General features: G+C 40.4%; 1 protein-coding gene across 3 annotated transcripts in view; it reads right to left on the bottom strand.

Annotated features, from left to right (window-relative positions):
• The window catches only part of maea (macrophage erythroblast attacher), a 57,966-nt gene that overhangs the window by 3,569 nt on the left and 32,722 nt on the right, over nucleotides 1-21,675 (bottom strand). For all 3 annotated transcript variants that reach the window (XM_012960347.3, NM_001007962.1, XM_012960346.1), the window contains 4 exon segments: nucleotides 12,229-12,351; nucleotides 7,848-7,924; nucleotides 1,473-1,581; nucleotides 705-838 (listed from right to left, as the gene is read on the bottom strand). In XM_012960347.3, coding sequence (XP_012815801.1) covers nucleotides 705-838; nucleotides 1,473-1,581; nucleotides 7,848-7,924; nucleotides 12,229-12,351 — 443 coding nt within the window.

Raw genomic sequence — 21,675 nt, 5'->3', positions numbered from 1 at the left:
CCCCAAACTCTCCCTAACTGGCCTTTAGGATGAAGAGTGGCACCTCAGCCAAGGCTCTGAGCCTCCCTCCAAGTGGGGGTCAGACCCACAGAGATTCGCTGATTGGCAAAGGACCCAACAACCTTAACACATGGGGGGAGAAGAGACCCGTCAAACCTCATTCATAATCTAATGCAGGCTCCACTGAATTCTACAATAATAAATATCTGAATGGGCCTCAATTAAAAAAATCAGTCAAGGAGGCTACTGCTCTGCCCAAAGGCTGCCAATATGGCCACTGTTGGCCAAACTGGCAGTCTAAATAATATAGTATCCAGCTGACATTCATATCCTCCAGTTACAAGCTCCTCTAGAACACACTTATCTGTAACTAATCCAGTCTGGGTTTATATCCTCTACTATTCATTGGTGATCAGTGATTTGTATCCACCTTACAGTTTACTGCGCCTCTCCTTGATGGAGGAGTCCCTAGACATTACTATAGGATACAGCCAAGATAGGAGCATAACTTAGGATTCCAGGTTCCCTAACACCTGTGTCCTGATGGTGAGGAAGGATGGAGAACATCATGGGACATGGGTGGGAGTGGGTATTTTTCTCCTTTCCTCTCTCTTTGGGCTTTGCTCCCCCTACAGTTACACCACTGACCCCAGAAATCTTTACTCTGATTTGCTGCTGTTGTGTTACTGCGTTTGGAAGGATACGGTGTTTTAATAGCCGAGAGGCCCGCCTGAAGTGTTATAGTAAAAACAGAGTTGTTCCCCAACTGATGAAGCCTGTAGTTATCATAACGGAACTGTTGGATCAGCATTCGCCACCGCGCTGGGTCCAGAAGATCCTGTTCAGAAACAGCAAAGGCAGACACATCAAATAAGCCGGCTTCTCATTCCTGTTTATGGTGGTCACACAACAGTAATAATATGTCATATAAATGCAAAGTGACCGACAGATGGAGCCACAGCACCAAAACACCACGAGCATTTCCCAGATCAATGCCGGTAAAATTAAATATTGCAGTAAAAATGTATCAGGCTATTAGTATCACATAGAGACTGACATTCAGAGACAATATGCAATTGGTTTTCATTTTATGGTTTTTCAGTTTAGTTTTTTTTATTCAGCAGCTCTCTGTTTTGGAATTTCAGCAGCTATTGGGTTGCTAGGGTCTTGTTTACCTTAGCAACCAGGTAGTGGTGTGAATAAGATAGTGGATTATGAATAGTAGAGGTATTGAATAGAAACATAAGGCTTAAAAATAAACAGTAATTGTAAGATCACAATGGTTTTTTTTTTTGCTCCCGGGGTCAGTGACCCCCATTTGAAAACTGTAATAATATAGAAGCGGAATGCAAAAACTATTAGAAATAAATAATGAAGACAAATTGCAAAGTTGCTAGGAATAGGACATTCGTTAACATACTAAAAGTTTGTAAAGGTGAACAACTCCTTGCTCACCTAGAGGAGCCCCATACCTTGTAAGGAGAGATGTGGGTGTCGGAGGGAAAGGCCAGCATCCCCATCACCTGGCGCACCTCATCTAGCTGGCTCCCCTCTGCCTGGCTGAAATGCTTCCGTGCGTGTCTGGGGAGAGAAGCACAAATCTGTCAGTCTGTCCTGAAAATGTATCGACAAGGCAGAAGTTATTGCATTATAATACACAAAAGCCATGAATATCCTGTAAATGATATCCTTATAAACAGTGCTTAGTGATGTCACTAGTTATAATTGGTGTTTAGTGATGTCATTTCTGTCACATGACTTATGGGTATTATTAAAAAGAATGTACGACCTCGGTATTCCATGATCCATATAAAACCACTTGATCTGCATCCTCGTGCTTTTATGTGGTCATGGAACCCCTCTCTGACTTATAATATCCTTATATTTTAGAATAGGGGGTACATTATTTACTATATCCAGACATGGGAGAATGAGGGGCACTGGAACGATAGGAAGCTGCAAACAGCACTTTTGCAAAGACCCTTAATTAGTGTAAAGTTCATGCAATGAAGAATGCAGGCTTACACAGGCACAACTTATTGGATTAAGCACTGTACTGGTTAAGCTGAGCTCAGGAGGGGAGATTTCGAGAAAAAAACTATTTCTTCAGCATAGTGCACAGCTAAAACAGAGTTTCCATGGAAACTGGCAATGCCATCTCTTCATTGGCTGCTACACTGGAGAGTGTGTTTAGTAATCTGAGAAGAACTGAGCACGCTCAGTAGCCAACAGCCAAAGGAAATTTCCAAGGGAGGGGGCCGAGTGGGTTTCAGGAGGAGACGGAATTCTTAGTGAGTAAGGGGATGCTGCAGCCTTACTATTAACCTTTTAACAACCGGAGTGGCAGGTATTTAAAGATTTCGAAGAGGCTGTTCACTGATTACATTTTTCTGGGGGTTTACATGTCCTTTATGCCTTTTAAAATGAGACACAAACACCTTAATATGATACGGATCCTAATCCATTCCTTAAGTACTGCCATGAACATTTTTGTAATACGCACAAATATATATATATAGTTATGTAACCATGCCAACATAATATACCCCACGTGCTGCCCCAATTAAGGGAACACGGGGCAGTTTTACAGAGTTCAGCACATAATGGGGGTGATATATTTTAGTGAAACAGCAGCAGAAAGAGATAAATCTTACTGGAATGTAGCTGTATGGGGTCTCGGTGCCTGGGGAAATAGTGACAAGCCTCCTAACTATGAATATGAGCAAGATGTATATGTCTGTGCTTCCCCAGTAATTAATAGGCAGGCACCCCTGCAACATACTGTACTGCAGCCTAATCCCTTATTATAAAGCATTAAGTGATGTACTAATGAGCCAACTGCCTTCCTTCCCCCCCCCACACTCACTTTGTACATTCCAGCTGAAATAGGGCTACATACACCGACATAGCAAGTAGCAGATAAGCTACAGTACAACAGGGGTTAATATGAGCTACAGTTTGGGGGGCTATAAAGTTATTTTGCTGTGGGGGCAAGGAGCTTCTGGTTATTCCACTGGACTTTAGTTCTTTAAAGGAAAACTATACCCCCCAAATAATGTAGGTCTCTATAAAATATACTGCATTAACAGCTCATATGTAAAACCCTGCTTCATCTAAATAAACCATTTTCATAAAAATATACTTTTTTAGTAGTATGTGCCATTGGGTAATCCTAAATAGGAAACTGCCATTTTAAGTACTAAGGGCCGCCCCCTGGGATCATAGGATTCACAGTGCACACAAACAAGCCAAGGCACACATACATGCTAGGTCACATCAGCCAATGAATGGGCAGAGTTCTGCCTTTTACTCCCACACTACTTCCTGTTACAGTTAGAGCTGCATTATTTCCTGTCAGCTGATCTCTGAGGGGGCACACAGCCCATTACTAAATGGCGACTCAAGGGAAAGGATGTAAAAGGGCAATATTTACTGATATATATATATTCCAGTTTGGCGAGATTCTTTAATAGGGCTCTTAACATAATATAAACTATCAGTTGGTTCATTCTGGGGGTATAGTTTTCTTTTAAGGGCCACCCATGTAAGTATGTAAGTCAAACTGCAACTATCTATTCTGACTAGCAGGGAGCAAAACACTGTTATTTTTGCTATTTTAATAAAGCAGAGGCCAAGCTGTGCTTGTTGGATATTTCAGACCAGGTCCAACAGCAGACAGAGCGCTAGGTCCAGTGATCCCTTAATTTGTCCTTCAAGGTGGAATTTCTTATTGCCACTGTTAATAATTTATGGGCTTGAATTAGAAAAACAAAAGAGCAATAACAGCACTCTATTAATTTTTTTTTTATTATTTATTCCAACTTTATTGCATGGTAAATAAGTAAGAAAGTAAACAAAGTAAACAATTGTGTCACCGCGACAAATTGTGCACAAAATTTCGTCACGACGATTAGTCGCCCCCGTGTGTCTTCGCCCTAAAGCATAAATTATTTACTTGACCTGAGCCCTCCTCCGAAGGCATTCTTTATTAATGATAGCAAACAACTCTATAATCTCAGCACCCCTTGCTGTAGACCCCCAAGCAAATAATGGAATCAATAGTAAGGGCAGTGGGTCACTATTGGACACACCAAGGAGTTTTAGCCATGGCAGGAATGTTACTGATAAACTGGGGCCTTTAACTAGATGTCTCTGGTCTAATCTAATTCATTAGAAGGATTTAAAGGGAACCAATCACCCTAAAATATAATTCCAAATTATTTTCTATCGTGTGCAAAATTAACTTTATTTACATTATATAAATCATTTCCTTCATTCTTTTGGAATCCACAATTAAAGCGCCATTTTGTAAACACTGTTATTAAGGCAAGCTTTGCATCATTCTAAATTCTTATTTATGTGGCAGAACGGGGGACCTGATGCCCATGCACAGGCTACACAGTGAGGAGGGTGGAGGAATGTGAGAAATTAAGTGACATCTAGAAGTGCAGGATGGAAAGTGAAAGTAATTGCCTGCCCCGCCTCTATGTCTGAGGCAATACATTCTAATTTACAATTCCCCCTTTAATGGTTAAATGATTCCCTTTTCTCTGTAATAATAAAACAGTACCTGTACTTGATCCCAACTAAGATATTATTACCCCTTATTGGGGCAGAACAGCCCTATTGGGTTTATTTCATGGTTAAATGATTCCCTTTTCTCTGTAATAATAAAACAGTACCTGTACTTGATCCCAACTAAGATATAATTACCCCTTATTGGGGGCAGAACAGCCCTATTGGGTTTATTTAATGGTTAAATGATTCCCTTTTCTCTGTAATAATAAAACAGTACCTGTACTTGATCCCAACTAAGATATAATTACCCCTTATTGGGGGCAGAACAGCCCTATTGGGTTTATTTCATGGTTAAATGATTCCCTTTTCTCTGTAATAATAAAACAGTACCTGTACTTGATCCCAACTAAGATATAATTACCCCTTATTGGGGGCAGAACAGCCCTATTGGGTTTATTTCATGGTTAAATGATTCCCTTTTCTCTGTAATAATAAAACAGTACCTGTACTTGATCCCAACTAAGATATAATTACCCCTTATTGGGGGCAGAACAGCCCTATTGGGTTTATTTAATGGTTAAATGATTCCCTTTTCTCTGTAATAATAAAACAGTACCTGTACTTGATCCCAACTAAGATATAATTACCCCTTATTGGGGCAGAACAGCCCTATTGGGTTTATTTCATGGTTAAATGATTCCCTTTTCTCTGTAATAATAAAACAGTACCTGTACTTGAACTTGAACTAAGATATAATTAATTCTTATTTGGGGCGAAACGATTCTTCTGGGTTTAATAATATTGCAATTATTGTTTAGTAGAATTAGGGCATGGAGATCCAAATTATGGAAAAAAAACCCTTTTCTAGAAACCCTAGGTCCTGAGCATTCTCGATAACAGGTCCCATACCCGTGTATATATTTTTACTCTTATCCAGAAAAAGTTCTATGCATTATTTAGGCCAGCATGGGAGAACAACTTACAAATAATTTGAAGATGAAAGACCAGATCCAAAAAGGCAAGAGAGAGCATAAGAATTCTCATTTAATTAGACCAACCTATACCCAATGTATTAGAACTTTCACAATTTAAACCCATCCTGATTGGATAGAGCTCTCACATTCTTCCTTTTATACTTCTGCTTTGGCTTTGGGGGGCACAAATCGTTTCCACACCTGCTAGGAACGGGGGATCTCAGTCAGTCGCTGGGGCTCGTGTGTAAAAGTGAGATTGAGAGACACCTATCTAATGCAGGCAGGTTCCATCTCTGCTTACATAAAGGCATATTCTATGGATTTTATAGCTGTAATCATTAAAGCTCAGGGCTGCACATTTTCGAATATGCTTTCATGCTGATCTACTGATATGCTGCTTAATGGTCATAATGGTCTTGCATCATATCTAAAACTCTCGGAAGTTCAAATATCACTATTAACAAATTGCATTTTCTTTTTTTTTTTTTGATGAAGGCTAGCATCAATTGTATCTTAAGAGCCCAGATGTCACTTTAGAGGCTATTCAGCAGGCAGTAGCCAAAGCTTTCATGCTTATTTAGCCTCCAGCTGTGCAACAAGAAAGTGTTGGTTCCACATTTTACTCTCAGAGAAAGTCGGGACGGGTAATTACACTTCCGTCTTTGTCAGATACCTGCCAAACTGCTTGCTCAGCAAACACATTACTTACAGAGTGGAATTCCTATAAATAAGCCTAGCAAGCATACGTTAAGGTCCCCATACATGGGCCAATTCTAGCTGCCGATATGCGTCCCTTAGACTGCTAATGGGCCCGTGTATGGGCACTACCGACGGGACTGCCTGACCGATATCTGGCCTGAAATTGGCCAGATCTTGATCAGGCGGGTTTAAAAATCTATTAGGATTAGGGACCGCATCGGCTCATTGATGTGGTCCCCGGACCGACTTTTTCTATACCCGTCGTTATAATTCGATCGTTTGGCCCCAGGGAATTAGCTTGGATTCTCCCGATATCGTCCACCCGTAGGTGGGGGATATTGGGAGAAGATCCGCTCGCTTGGCGTCGTCGCCAAGCGAACGGATCTTAAGGTGTATGGGGACCTTTAATCTGGCCATACACAGGCACTTGTTTGGTGAAGTCAATCAGTAAAGTCAAGGAGATTTTTGTATAGTTTGGGTACCAAATCACCAGGATCTGTATCACATCTCCATCTATACTTTAATGCAGTGACCCCCAACCAGTGGCTCAGGGGCAACATGTTGCTCCCCAACCCCTTGGATGTTGCTCTCAGTGCCCCCAAACCAGGGAGTTATTTCTGAATTCCTGACTTGGGGGCAAGTTTTGGTTGAATAAAAACAAGATTTCCTACCAAATAAAGCCCCTGTAAGCTGATAGGGTGCATAGAGGCCCCTAATAGCCAATCTTAGCCCTTAGTTTTAGCGGGAACACATTTTTTATGATTTAATGTAAACAATTTCTTCCAATTCAACTTTTTTCGGAAATGTTCGGAAAACTAAGAGAAATGGTGTTAGAGTTAATTCCAATTATTATTATTATTTTTTTTTTTTTTTTTTAAATGTCAGTTTTGGTCAATGTGTCTTAAGGGTTTAAAATGAGCTCCATGAAAGCCGAATCAGAATCTTGAATGCTGGGATACTTCCGTTTCCAAACCAGATCATTTAAGGTCTGCTACAATGTCTGGTTTCTCCAGGTAAAGTTGTCAATAAACCTCAATTGGGAAACACATTTTCATGAAAATGTTTTTCCTAACTATATAAAAGCCAAAGGAAAGGTAAAACTAAGTAAGCTTTATCAGAAAGGTTTATGTAAATACAGCCATAAACACTCACAGAAACGCTCCTCTATGAAAAGAAACACAGGATTTCTTGTCTACTTGTTTGCAAACATGTTCTTGGGTATCTGACTTCCTCTCTCAGAAAAATCCTTCATTCACAGGGCCAGAGTCTGCACAGTTCTCTCCTCTCTCCTGCTCCCCCCTCCCATAAGAATTCATAAAAATACTCCCCCTCCCTTAGGAACGTGTGACCTGAGCTACAACGGCTAGAGCTGCAGCAGGAAGCTACCAAGACCAAGCTAAAATTGCAGCTGCTATCTTAAACAAGTGGAGGGAGCTTCTAGAGCTGTGTACTCAGGTATAGTAATGGTTTCTGCAGAATAAATATAGTGTTCTAGGTGGCACTAATGAGGCGAATCTATTGGCAGTAAAATGCCAAAATGCCTTTCCTTCTCCTTTAAATATAATCAATTGTTTTCCGGCAGATTAGAAAAAAAAAAATTACTTTAAATGACCGTGTTTAGCTCAGATATTGATTAGGTGAGCACTGTTTCCTTACCTAACAGCATCCAGCCTCTTATTCTGCCGAATCAGCTCAATAAACTCTTGGATCCTCAAACTGAATTCCAGGCAGCTCTGCAAAACAAGAATAAAGAACAGTCACTAGAATGGGTGCTATTCTGTATTATACAGATCAGAGGCAGAGTTACCAAGATAAAATTATACCTTTGAATTACATTCTCATATCTATGAATTGCAGTGAGTTTGTTTTTCCAGCAATAAATAAAACAGTACTAGAAATTCCTTTCAGGCCAGTGTTTACATGATTGGCACATTTTTAAACTGCAACATCTTCTAGGTCTTTGTCTCCACCTCCCGCAAGAATGTGCAGAACGGAACTGTTCCTTTTTGTGCACTTGGAACCATCTGTGTTTTTAAAAATCCAGAAATTGGCAGTGAAAATGAAAGACAACGGGATACGACAAATCTCCTGGTCACTGCAGCACTGACATTTTGGATAAAATAAACTGAATAGGCACCACTTTTACCATGAATTTCCTGAAATCTAATTTTCTGTTGCTGTGCTCAAAAAGCTTTATTATGTTTTTTTCTTCTTCTTAAAACTGCCATTTTAAGAATTAAGTGCCACCCCCTGGGATCATAGGATTCACAGTGCACACACACATGCCAAGGCACATATACACGCTAGACCCCATCAGCCAATGAATGGGCAGAGTTCTGCCTTTTGCCCTCACACTACTTCCTGTTACAGTCAGAGCTGCATTATTTCCTGTCAGCTGATCTCTGAGGGAGCACACAGCCCATCACTAAATGGCGGCTCAAGGGAAAGGATGTAAAAGGGCAATATTTACTGATATATATATATTCCAGTTTGGTGAGATTCTTTAATAGGTCACTTGATAAACTATCTGTTGGTTAAGTATTGATTCTGGAGGTGTAGTTTTCCTTTGAAGGGGTGGTTCCCCCAGCAACTTCTCAATCGTTTAATTTTAATAGTTTGATTATTTGCCTTCCTCTTCTGACTCTTTACAGCTTTCAAATGGGGGTCACTGACCCACACAGGCAAAAAAATTATTCCTTCTTTGAGGCTGCAATTTTACTTTTAATTGTTTATCTTCTATTTAGGCTCTCTCCTATTCATATTTCAATCTCTCGTTTATACTGCTGCCTGGTTGCTATTGTAATTTGGACCCTAGCAACCAGAGTGTCTAAAAACTAAACTGGAAAGCTGCTCAACAAATAAAAAACAAATAAAAACCATCTGCAAATTGTCTCAGAATATCAATGTCTACATCATATTAAAAGGTGAACTACTGCTTTAATGTCCTTCACCGTCATCTTTGTCAGTCATGGAGATCTTTATATCTTTAGAAGCAAACATATTGTATATAGCGAGAGAGGGGCCAAATTACACGTTGGGACAATTACTTCCAACTTGTACGCTAAATTAATTAGACTTAGTTCTGCCTGACGGTAATAAAGGAAATCACAGTAGAATGATACATTTTCTTTTTTATAAAGGTCTCAATGAGAAATTGCCTTTAAAGCCAAATTGTCTTGGTGAACATCATCATGTATCAACACAGACATTTAATAACTTTGTACGCTGCAGTAATCATGCGCTGATTTGGGCTAATGAACTATAAAAAGTCTAATTTGTCCTTAAACGAATTTTGCACGGGGAGCGTTTAATCCATTCTGGATCATAATGCGGTGGTACGGCAAAGCCGCGGCGAGGTGGTGCTTAGACAAGAAAGCCAACGGGACATACATGGGTAAGTGCTCCCTTCAGGGCAGAATTACTGGTCCTTATAACAGGTATGGGATCTGTTATCTGGAAACCCATTATCCAGAAAGATCCAAATTACGGAAAGCCTGTCTCCCATAGACTCCATTTTAATCAAATAATTACCCCTTACTGGGGGCAGAACAATCCTATTGGGTTTATTTAATGTTTAAATGATTCCCTTTTCTCTGTAATAATAAAACAGTACCTGTACTTGATCCCAACTAAGATATAATTACCCCTTATTAGGTTTATTTAATGGTTAAATGATTCCCTTTTCTCTGTACAGTACCTGTACTTGATCCCAACTAAGATATAATTACCCCTTATTGGGGGCAGAACAGTCCTATTGGGTTTATTTAATGGTTAAATGATTCCCTTTTCTCTGTAATAATAAAACAGTACCTGTACTTGATCCCAACTAAGATATAATTACCCCTTATTGGGGGCAGAACAGCCCTATTGGGTTTATTTAATGGTTAAATGATTCCCTTTTCTCTGTAATAATAAAACAGTACCTGTACTTGATCCCAACTAAGATATAATTACCCCTTATTAGGTTTATTTAATGGTTAAATGATTCCCTTTTCTCTGTAATAATAAAACAGTACCTGTACTTGATCCCAACTAAGATATAATTACCCCTTATTGGGGGCAGAACAGCCCTATTGGGTTTATTTAATGGTTAAATGATTCCCTTTTCTCTGTAATAATAAAACAGTACCTGTACTTGATCCCAACTAAGATATAATTACCCCTTATTGGGGGCAGAACAGCCCTATTGGGTTTATTTAATGGTTAAATGATTCCCTTTTCTCTGTAATAATAAAACAGTACCTGTACTTGATCCCAACTAAGATATAATTACCCCTTATTGGGGGCAGAACAGCCCTATTGGGTTTATTTCATGGTTAAATGATTCCCTTTTCTCTGTAATAATAAAACAGTACCTGTACTTGATCCCAACTAAGATATAATTACCCCTTATTGGGGCAGAACAGCCCTATTGGGTTTATTTAATGGTTAAATGATTCCCTTTTCTCTGTAATAATAAAACAGTACCTGTACTTGATCCCAACTAAGATATAATTACCCCTTATTGGGGGCAGAACAGCCCTATTGGGTTTATTTAATGGTTAAATGATTCCCTTTTCTCTGTAATAATAAAACAGTACCTGTACTTGATCCCAACTAAGATATAATTACCCCTTATTTGGGGCAGAACAGCCCTATTGGGTTTATTTCATGGTTAAATGATTCCCTTTTCTCTGTAATAATAAAACAGTACCTGTACTTGATCCCAACTAAGATATAATTACCCTTTATTTGGGGCAGAACAGCCCTATTGGGTTTATTTCATGGTTAAATGATTCCCTTTTCTCTGTAATAATAAAACAGTACCTGTACTTGATCCCAACTAAGATATAATTACCCCTTATTTGGGGCAGAACAGCCCTATTGGGTTTATTTCATGGTTAAATGATTCCCTTTTCTCTGTAATAATAAAACAGTACCTGTACTTGATCCCAACTAAGATATAATTACCCCTTATTGGGGGCAGAACAGCCCTATTGGGTTTATTTCATGGTTAAATGATTCCCTTTTCTCTGTAATAATAAAACAGTACCTGTACTTGATCCCAACTAAGATATAATTACCCTTTATTGGGGGCAGAACAATCCTATTGAGATAAATTAATGTTTTATTGATCTTTTTAGTAGACTTAAGATATGGTGATTCGAATTAAAGAAAGACCCCTTATCTGGAATACCCTTGGTCCCGAGTATTCTGGATAACGGGTCCTATACCTGTATTATAGAGCAGAAATTATTTTAGGGCAAACCAGAGTTTTAGGTGTGGTTCCTTGTGACCGTGTGTAATGGCTGCTCACTGCAAAGCTTTGGCTACTGTATGTTCTTAGCAAACAGCTTCCACCCAAAGTATAAAAGCTTAATTTGAATGTTGTTGCTCCTATTGGGTTTGGCAGTCGGCTCTGCTAATATCTGAATTATGAATAGCCCAATGCTTTGCCAGCCTTATGATCCTTCTACTGCTCTGTATAAATACGAGTGCACCCAATGATTATACACTCACGCTCCAACGAACGGACCTTAAAGGAGAAGGAAAGGCAAAAACTAAGTAAGCTTTATCAGATGTATATACAGCACTCAAAGAAACACTGCACTGAGTCCTCTATCAAAAGATACAGGATTTCTTGTCTCTTTGTTTTCCTGTGCTAGAGACAGGCAGCTCTCTCCTCTCCTGCTCCCCCCTCCCTCAAGAATGCGAACTGCCCCCCCACTTAGGAATGTGGATCTGAGCCAATCAGCAGGAAGCTTTCTCATATTCTTACATACTGAGCATGTACACAGCAGAATTGCTAAATATGTAAGACAGGAGTGGTGATCTTTTCCAGTCAGAACCTTAACACTGCAGCTTTGGGCTGGTTGAGCATTAAAGAGTTTATCTTGAATAAAGGAACTATCTGCTTTGGGTTAAGAAACTTATAATTATGAAAACTGTCAGATTGCTTATTTACCCGCCCCCTGCATCTTTAGCAGATTTTTTTTTTCTTTAATAACTAAACCAATTGATCAAGCATGCAGCCCTCAGACCAGTGTGCAACACATACCTTCATTTTCCTAAGCCTTGATTTGTTATCATGGCACCAAGCCAGGCAAGTCATGGTTTCTTGCCTTTCCAGAGACTCCTCCACTTCCTTTGCAGTCAGAAACATCTCGATATTCACCAAGTCCTAAAGAAAGGAAAACAGGATATGATTTTAATATACTTGAAAAAAACAGAAATAGGTTTATAGGGTTCAGAAAGAGAGGAGAGAGGTAGAAACATGGTTGAGAAAAAAAAAAAACATAAAAACCCCTATTGCCTATTATAAAAGGAATTCAAACAAACCATCATTCAAAGTAATCACTAGAAATGGACAAAAGATCTACATCAGCACCGCTCTTTATAGTTTTCAATGACTCTCTTGGCAATAAGGCTTTAATAACACCCTTTACGTGCCCCATTATGATTACAATTAATTGGTGTGAAGAAATATTCCACATTAAAACATCCCAGTAAGAATTAACATTAGAAACCTCGCTAGTTTCCTTAATATGCTCAAGATAATGGATTTTGTTTCCAAATGTCATTGTGAGGGAAACCATAAAGAGCGAATAAAGTGATGCAGATTTCAGTTATTAATGGTTATCGTATAAAAGACATTGCCAGTTCCTAATATTCAATTACGGGTATTTTGTAAATAGGTAGGGAATAGGGCAGAAAAAGAAACCAAAGTGTCACTGAGCGGGCTGCAGGTTTTCATACTGCAATTTACATAGCTACATAGGGTTGAAAAAAGACCATCAAGTTCAACCCTTCCAAGTAAACCCAGCACCCACAGACCCACACTGACCTATCTATCCACTCACATACAGACCCACACTGACCTATCTATCCACTCACATACAGACCCATACTGACCTATCTATCCACTCACATACAGACCCACACTGACCTATCTATCCACTCACATACAGACCCACACTGACCTATCTATCCACTCACATACAGACCCACACTGACCTATCTATCCACTCACATACAGACCCACACTGACCTATCTATCCACTCACATACAGACCCACACTGACCTATCTATCCACTCACATACAGACCCACACTGACCTATCTATCCACTCACATACAGACCCGCACTGACCTATCTATCCACTCACATACAGACCCGCACTGACCTATCTATCCACTCACATACAGACCCATACTGACCTATCTATACACTCACATACAGACCCACACTGACCTATCTATCCACTCACATACAGACCCACACTGACCTATCTATCCACTCACATACAGACCCACACTGACCTATCTATCCACTCACATACAGACCCACACTGACCTATCTATCCACTCACATACAGACCCACACTGACCTATCTATCCACTCACATACAGACCCACACTGACCTATCTATCCACTCACATACAGACCCACACTGACCTATCTATCCCCTCACATACAGACCCGCACTGACCTATCTATCCACTCACATACAGACCCGCACTGACCTATCTATCCACTCACATACAGACCCATACTGACCTATCTATACACTCACATACAGACCCACACTGACCTATCTATCCACTCACATACAGACCCACACTGACCTATCTATCCACTCACATACAGACCCACACTGACCTATCTATACACTCACATACAGACCCACACTGACCTATCTATACACTCACATACAGACCCATACTGACCTATCTATCCACTCCCATACAGACCCACACTGACCTATCTATCCACTCCCATACTGACCTATCTATCCACTCCCATACAGACCCACACTGACCTATCTATCCACTCCCATACAGACCCACACTGACCTATCTATCCACTCCCATACAGACCCACACTGACCTATCTATCCACTCACATACAGACCCACACTGACCTATGTATCCACTCACATACAGACCCATACTGACCTATCTATCCACTCACATACAGACCCACACTGACCTATCTATCCACTCACATACAGACCCATACTGAGCTATCTATCCACTCACATACAGACCCACACTGACCTATCTATCCACTCACATACAGACCCACACTGACCTATCTATAAACTCACATACAGACCCACACTGACCTATGTATCCACTCACATACAGACCCATACTGACCTATGTATCCACTCACATACAGACCCATACTGACCTATGTATCCACTCACATACAGACCCACACTGACCTATGTATCCACTCACATACAGACCCACACTGACCTATCTATCCACTCACATACAGACCCATACTGACCTATCTATCCACTCACATACAGACCCATACTGACATAACTCTGTGAGTCTATTAAATATAAGTATGTGCATGAGTAGCCTATAACCCTCCTTCAGTGGAAGACACACTATGCACATTGTTGGTAGGAATGCTGAGAGCAAAGGATATACAGCAGCTGGGGAGCTGACACAGTACAGTCAGGTGCTTCAAGGAATAGACCAGGCGATTGACCATGTCTTCCCTATTACTGCACCATTCTTATTTATGCATTGCACCCTGACAAATCAAGTGAAGGGAAAACAATCTGAGCCAGCAAATGACTAAAGAACAGCTGCTACAGTATTTCTAGCTGATGAGCCAAAGTAGCTAAAATAGCTCCATACAGGACATATCCGAGCACTTGCCCGGATTTGGCTAGCATCATAAATTCCGCAAATACAGAAATGTGCTAACCACAAAAAAGCCCTCCCAAGCGGCAAGAGGATAATTGCGTTTGTGCAACACGGCGTATAGCTAGAGAGGATCACGGACATATCTAATCCTGGGTGTTTGGGAAAAAGGACTATCAGTATTGTTTTTGGGTATATAAAGGAATTTTTCTTTTATCTTCAACAGGGGAATATTTATCAAGGTGGAGATGTGAAGGATACTGTTGTAAAGGTATTTAAAGGACAAGTAAAGTTAAAATAACTAGGTGCTAATTTGTTATAATTGCTAGATCGCTGGGGTGCTTCCATGGACCCCTCTTCTTAGCTATTCCCATGTATCCAGTGTGCCTACCGACACTGGGGGCAGTAAGTAAATCAGTGAATATGTTCTGCACTGCACAAGGAGGCAAACATGATGGTGCCAAGGACAAAGCACCCACCGAGCTGTGCATTTTTAGAAGAAATTAATATTTATGTATATATGTATGAATGGTGCAATCTAACTTGGCACTGCAGTGGAAAGCTTGACATTTGCCGCAAATAGCAGTAGCCCAAAGTAGCCACAGAATGATGTCGCTATATTTTACTGTCCTGATCCAATGAACAAAAACAGGCAAGTCTTTACTAAATAGTAACTGGGAGCAGTGTAGAGCATACCTTGGTACCATACTTTGTTTAGCAGATTGCTCACTCAGTCTGGAATGGCAGGATGGATCCATTGCTCTGTTTTCAAATAACAGATCCCATACCTGTAGCTTCTAATCTCATTAAGGGCTGTGGCAGACGGGGAGAGTAGACGCCGCGCGACAAATCTCCCTTGTCGCGGGTGACTAATCTCTCTGAAATGCCATCCCACTGGCTAGAATGTAAATTGCTGGTGGGATGGCATACGTGGCGCGCAAATTAACAAAGTTTCCTCTCAAGGCAACTTCAGCAATTTTGGGAAATCACGGTGCTGTGTATGCCATCCCACCGGCAATTTACATTCTAGCCGATGGGATGGCATTTCAGGGACATTTGTCGCGTGGCGACTAATCTCCGAGTCTGTCACAGCCCTAAAGGAAGATTACTGATGAGATTTGCTTTCAAACCCCCAGCATATAAATCCCCTTCATCTGAAAAGGCTTTTAAGGTGGCGACACAAGTAGCAATTCCGATCTTTCGTATGACCATTGGTTGCACAAAAGTTCATTCCCACCCTCCACTGACGTTCAGGGCTGAATCGTCAGATATGGAGGTAGGAACAATAGAAATTCTACCTCCACCTGGTGATTCAGCCCTGAATGTAGATTTTGCTTGGGCGCCTTCAATGGCGCCCGATCAAAATCTTTTAACCTGGCCGATTGACAAGTCAACAGATGAGCATCTTCTGCAATATCGGTTGCCTCTTCGAGCCGCCATACACGCATCGAATATCATACGAAATGAGGTTTTGTCGGATATTATTGGTGTGTGTATGGCTGGCTTTAGCCAAAGGTGTTAGAAGAGAGGATCGAAGCTTGGACACCAGTTGTTTATATATCTTTTTACCCTAAAAACGGCCTAAGGTCACAACTTTCTGCAGTAGCCACCATGGTTAACGAAACCAAACTATCACTCTCAAGCCTGAGCAAAAGCATCGCACAAATTGCCTCACCACGTACATCGGTGGGAGGATAAAGGAAACGCCAGGCATTTTATAGAATCTGCTGTTCCACCATGGGTTAAACATTTGGCTTTACATTTTAAAACATCAAAAGAGCAGAGAGTTCAAGAGGCGCCTGATGTTCGGCTGAAGGTATTTTGCTTTCAACCAAAGTAAATGTTGCACGCTAACTGCTACGGCGCTTCTCAGAACTGCGGCGAAGGAAAGCGGGGAGTCTTCAAACGAGCGATGAACCTGATTTATTTGGAATTGGCATCCACAGAGATTATTTGGAAGTGCATAAATATGTCACGCTGTGACAGTTCATTCTTAGAGGGAAAAAGGGAAGAAAGAAGAAAACTCTGTGGGGAACTGTATAATTCAGTGTCATGAAAAACACAATAATCCAGGCCCGAGAATGTTTGTTATTAACATAAAAATGAACTTGTTCCAGCGAATTTAAAGTGGATGTGTTTGCGAAGGAAAAAAAAGCCGTACAATTGAAATATTCTGAATATGACAGTTATCCGGAATAGCTGTGGGCTGAACAAAGGCACAGTCAGAGTATAAAGCAGCATTATCAGCTGTTAATAGAAAAGGCAAATATGTAAAGAGCTGAATTGCCTTCTCAGTGGAAATAGACTTCAGACCATGGACATATTCAGCTAAATAACTAACACAAGCCCTTAGCTCCTCCAACATGTACTCTTATTACTACTAGGTGGGCCACAACTGGCATTCTATCATTCCACCTCATTAACCTGAGCTTTAGATCACTCTGGACTAAATAAAGAAGAAGATTGTCATTCATCCAAGTCATGATATACAGTATCTAGTACAGTGGTCCCCAACCTTTTTTGCACCACGGACCGATTTCAAGCAAGACAATTTTTCCGAGGACTGGGGTTGGGGGAGCAATTTCTGCATACTATAGTATATATATTATATATACTATATTATATTATTACATATATAATGTAAATGTAATTATTACATTTTATATTATGCACTTTATTTTTATTGTTATTAATATTATTACATTATAAAATATAATACAGCTCATCATAATACAAAATCAGTTTGTTTCCCTTCAACTGGATGCGTTCAGCACAGGTGGCCCAGTTCAGCACAGTCCGTGGCCCGGCACCGCTCCACGGCCCAGTCGTTGTGGAACCCTGATCTAGTACAAGTGAGTCTAAAACAACTGGACTTTGAGGTTTTTTGGAAACATTTCACCACTCATCCAAGTGGCTTCTTCATTTCATCTGAGTGGTAGGGAATTCATTGGCATTAAGGGTAATACAGTCGCCAATGGTTCAGTTGAACTTATTAAAGGAGAAGGAAAGGTAAAAACTAAGTAAGCTTTATGAGAAAGGTCTACGTAAATACAGCCATAAGCACTCACAGAAACGCTGCACTGAGTGCTCTATCAAAAGAAACACAAGATTTCTTGTTTTTCCTGTACACAGTGATATCTCAACAAATTACACTGTTGCACTGAAGAACATACTGTATGTACTCTCCAGGTTATTTGTATTGAATTACTAGTAGGGAATGTGACTCCAAGAAGATACTGAAAAGGGAAACAATGTCTACCCAAGTTGGTCAGTCACATGTCGATTCAACTTTTTACCATTCTAGCTGCTTTCTGTATGGTAGTAGACAAAGAGAAGGAACCACAGAAGAAAACCACCTCAGTTTGGCCAAATTAACCAATGCCAGGCACCCTGACAACATCAGAGGTTACTCTGACAATTATGTCAAATAGGGGCTCTAACCCATATTACCCAACAGACCAAACATCACCCAAAATCAGGGACTTTAAAATCTTTAAAAGCCACCTACTAACCTTTCTGTGTAGAATCTAAAAACTTTTTTATTAGGTGCAACCAACGGCAAGATTTGCTTGCTGCAGAAAAACATTCTGTTTGGCTGAATCCTAAAACTTTTTGAAGGATTCTGATTTGGCAAAATCTTAACGAACCCGAACCACACCCTTCAAGTCATGTGATCCCATTTAGGGTTTGGAAAAATCTTTTTAAGAGTACTTTGCTACTTGGCCAAATCCAAAAGTTATGAATTTAGTACATGCCTACTAGCAATATTTTTAAATATCTTAAAATCTACTTTGCAGACCTCAGATGCAGTATGACTTATGAGTAAGGGCCAAGTTGTTCTCTTGACAGCTGCCTTACTATTAGTCTTCTGTTATTCAGCGGGGACCGACGACGTGTGGCCAATGGCAGATGGCAAGATTCAAAGCTTTGTTAGAAAAGAAATAAACAGATTTCTGCACAAACATACAACATTTATTTAAAATAATTCTCTCTTTGTCTCACCCACAGCAAGTTTTTTTCAAATCTCCAGCGATTTTCCATATGAAGAAGGAACATTAATGCAAGCCATTATTTGTGTGGCATCCTAATGATGGCTGTCATGGAGAATTTTCACAGGGCCGCTCTGCAACTTTGCCCTTATCACAATTTGAAAGGAGCTGCAGCGACACTATTTATTTCAATCTGCTCTTCTCCTGATGACAATCGCATCCTTGGATTTACGTTTTTTTTTTCTAATTGTTTCTCTATGTCATGTTTTACTCTTTAATCTATCATGTACCACTAAAACAAACACACTCTTTGCTCAGAACTATGCCAAATGTAGAAATAAAACGTCTGCTAAAAAAAAGATGAGAAGACAACAAGCAAGGGAAGAGCTTCTAGCTTGTAATGCTCCACCATCACGCCATTTTCCGAGTGGCAAGCCAAGGGGTCACCAGTGTTGTATGCCAGGTGAACAGGATAAAGGTTTCAAACATCCTGTTAGTATCGTTGATTAACCTATTAGACCTATTGCTCCTTTACCTATTAAATCTAGAAGTGCTCGACTAATGTTTATGCTCCACCTGACCACATTTTCATGCATGCCAGAAAGCCAAGGGGCCACCAGTGTTGATAACCAGGTAAACAGGACGACTGTTTCAAATGTCTGATTAGGGGTTAATTGACCCTTTTAAACCAGTTGCTTCTTTATGTATAAAGTTGGCCACATCGGTCGCATCGTTCCAACCCTCCACTGACACTGACATGAATTGTCAAATATGGAGGTAGAAACAATAAGATTTCTACCTCCTTCTTTCGATTCAGCCCTGAACATAGATTTTGCTCGGGCGCCATTCTAACCCGCCCGATCGGCAAGTTGACCAATATCAGAAGCCTCCTGCGATATCGGCCGCTTCACTGACTTGCCATACACGCACTGAATATTGTACGAAACATTATCGGTGCGTGTATGGCCAGCTTAAGTCTAGAGGTGCATGACTAATGTTTACACTCCACCTTGACCACATTTTCACAGACTGGCATGCCAGAATGCCAAGGGGCCACCAGTGTTGTATGCCAGTATATAACCAGGTACACAGGATGATGGTTTCAGACATCCAGTCAGGATCGTTGATTAAACCATTAAACCAGTTGATTCTTTATGTACTAAATCTAGAGGTGCACGACTGATGTTTATAGTCCTCCTTGACCACATATTCACAGAATGACATGCTAGAATGCCAAGGGGCCACCAGTGCTGTGTGCCAGTAGATAAATAGGTGAACAGGATGAAGGTTTCAAAGTTCCTGTTTGGGTCTTCCACTGACCTATCAGACCAGTATTAAATCTAGTGGTGCAGGACTAATGTATTCTTTTCTCTCTAATGTAATATTTGGATCCATTACACAAGTGATTTCCCAACCAGCGGCTTGTAAGTAACATGTAGCTCACCAACCCCTTTGATGTTGTTCCCAGTGGCCTCAAAGTAGGTGCCATTTTTACATTTCTGGCTTGGGGGCAAGTTTTGGAAGCCCAGAGACACAGTTTTACTCCAAGCAGAGCCTCCTACAGGCCAGCAGTCACATGGGGCTTCCAAATAGCCAATCACAGCCTTTATTTGGCATACCCAAAAGAACTTATTTCATGCTTGTGTGGCTCCCCAACACATTTAACATCTTGGTGTGGCTCCCGAGTAAAAAAAGGTTGGGTATCCCTGCATTAAACCGTTAAATGCTAGGTTTTCAGCATTTTAATATTGTTGGTCAAAAAGAAAAAAAAAACAGCTGCCTCCATCTTGCTTGTTTCACTGTTACAGCTGGGAGGAAATTACACTATGATGTGAGATCAAGAGAAAAAATTAAAGAGCTTGGTCTCCAGTGATTAAACGGCTTTCACTTTGTTACATAACCATATCTTTTGTTGCAAGAGTTTTTCATCTAATCCTCTGATCCACGAATATTGAGAAAATCTTTTTTTTCCTAAGGACTTTCATCATAATTTGCACTACTGAACGCTCTGTATCTTTGGCAACCTGAAATACTGCAAGGAGAATTACAGAGCTATGTTCTATTCGTTTTATAGCACTAAAGGAGTTTATTGCTTATGGGTCACCATCGAGAACCCCTTGCCAAGAAAAAAAAATTGGATTTCAGCCTACCCATAACATCCGGACAATATTGGCAGGGTCTAAATGCACCCTGAATTTATACAAACACATTCCGAGTACAGTTTGCTATGATTGTTAGTCGTAGAAAGTAGTAGAAATATAGTTACTGAATGTTCCTCTTGCTGTGGATCCCCTACTTTCGAAGAAGCTATAGATTCACTCTACAGTTCTAGCCTTCCCATTGGCTCAGGCTGCCTGTCCATATTCTGCCTGATCAACTACCAAAATCTTCCGATTGTGTTTTTTTGACCATTACAGCTACAAAATGGTTACACTTTAGAGTTTATGTAAACACTGGGATTGGGAATATGGTTTCCAGAGCAGCCGATAAACCTCAAATCAGGCATTCACCAAATCCGTTTTTTTGGGGTTTGGAAGGGTTGAATTTTCCACTTCCGTGTTAGCATGACAAAAAGTCATGTGATTTTTAGGATTTGGATTTGGTTTGGCCAGGACCGTGGATTCGGCCGAATACCAAACCGAATCCTGGATTCGGTGCATCCCTACTTCAAACACTACATATATTTTTATCTAGTAGGAAAATAAAAGTCTAATTATCACAGTGATTTGATCAACGCTACAGAATAGCTTCTCTCCAAATACAGTGAATGCCTATGGATATCCCACCCAATATTGAGAGAGATTTCTGGGAGAATTCTGTTTGCAATTACAGTGACATATGGTGTGAACACA

The sequence above is a fragment of the Xenopus tropicalis genome, chromosome 1, assembly GCF_000004195.4.
Source record: "Xenopus tropicalis strain Nigerian chromosome 1, UCB_Xtro_10.0, whole genome shotgun sequence".
NCBI lineage: Eukaryota > Metazoa > Chordata > Amphibia > Anura > Pipidae > Xenopus > Xenopus tropicalis.
Note: the sequence above shows the minus strand (reverse complement) of the source record. Positions and strands in the feature narration are given on the sequence as shown.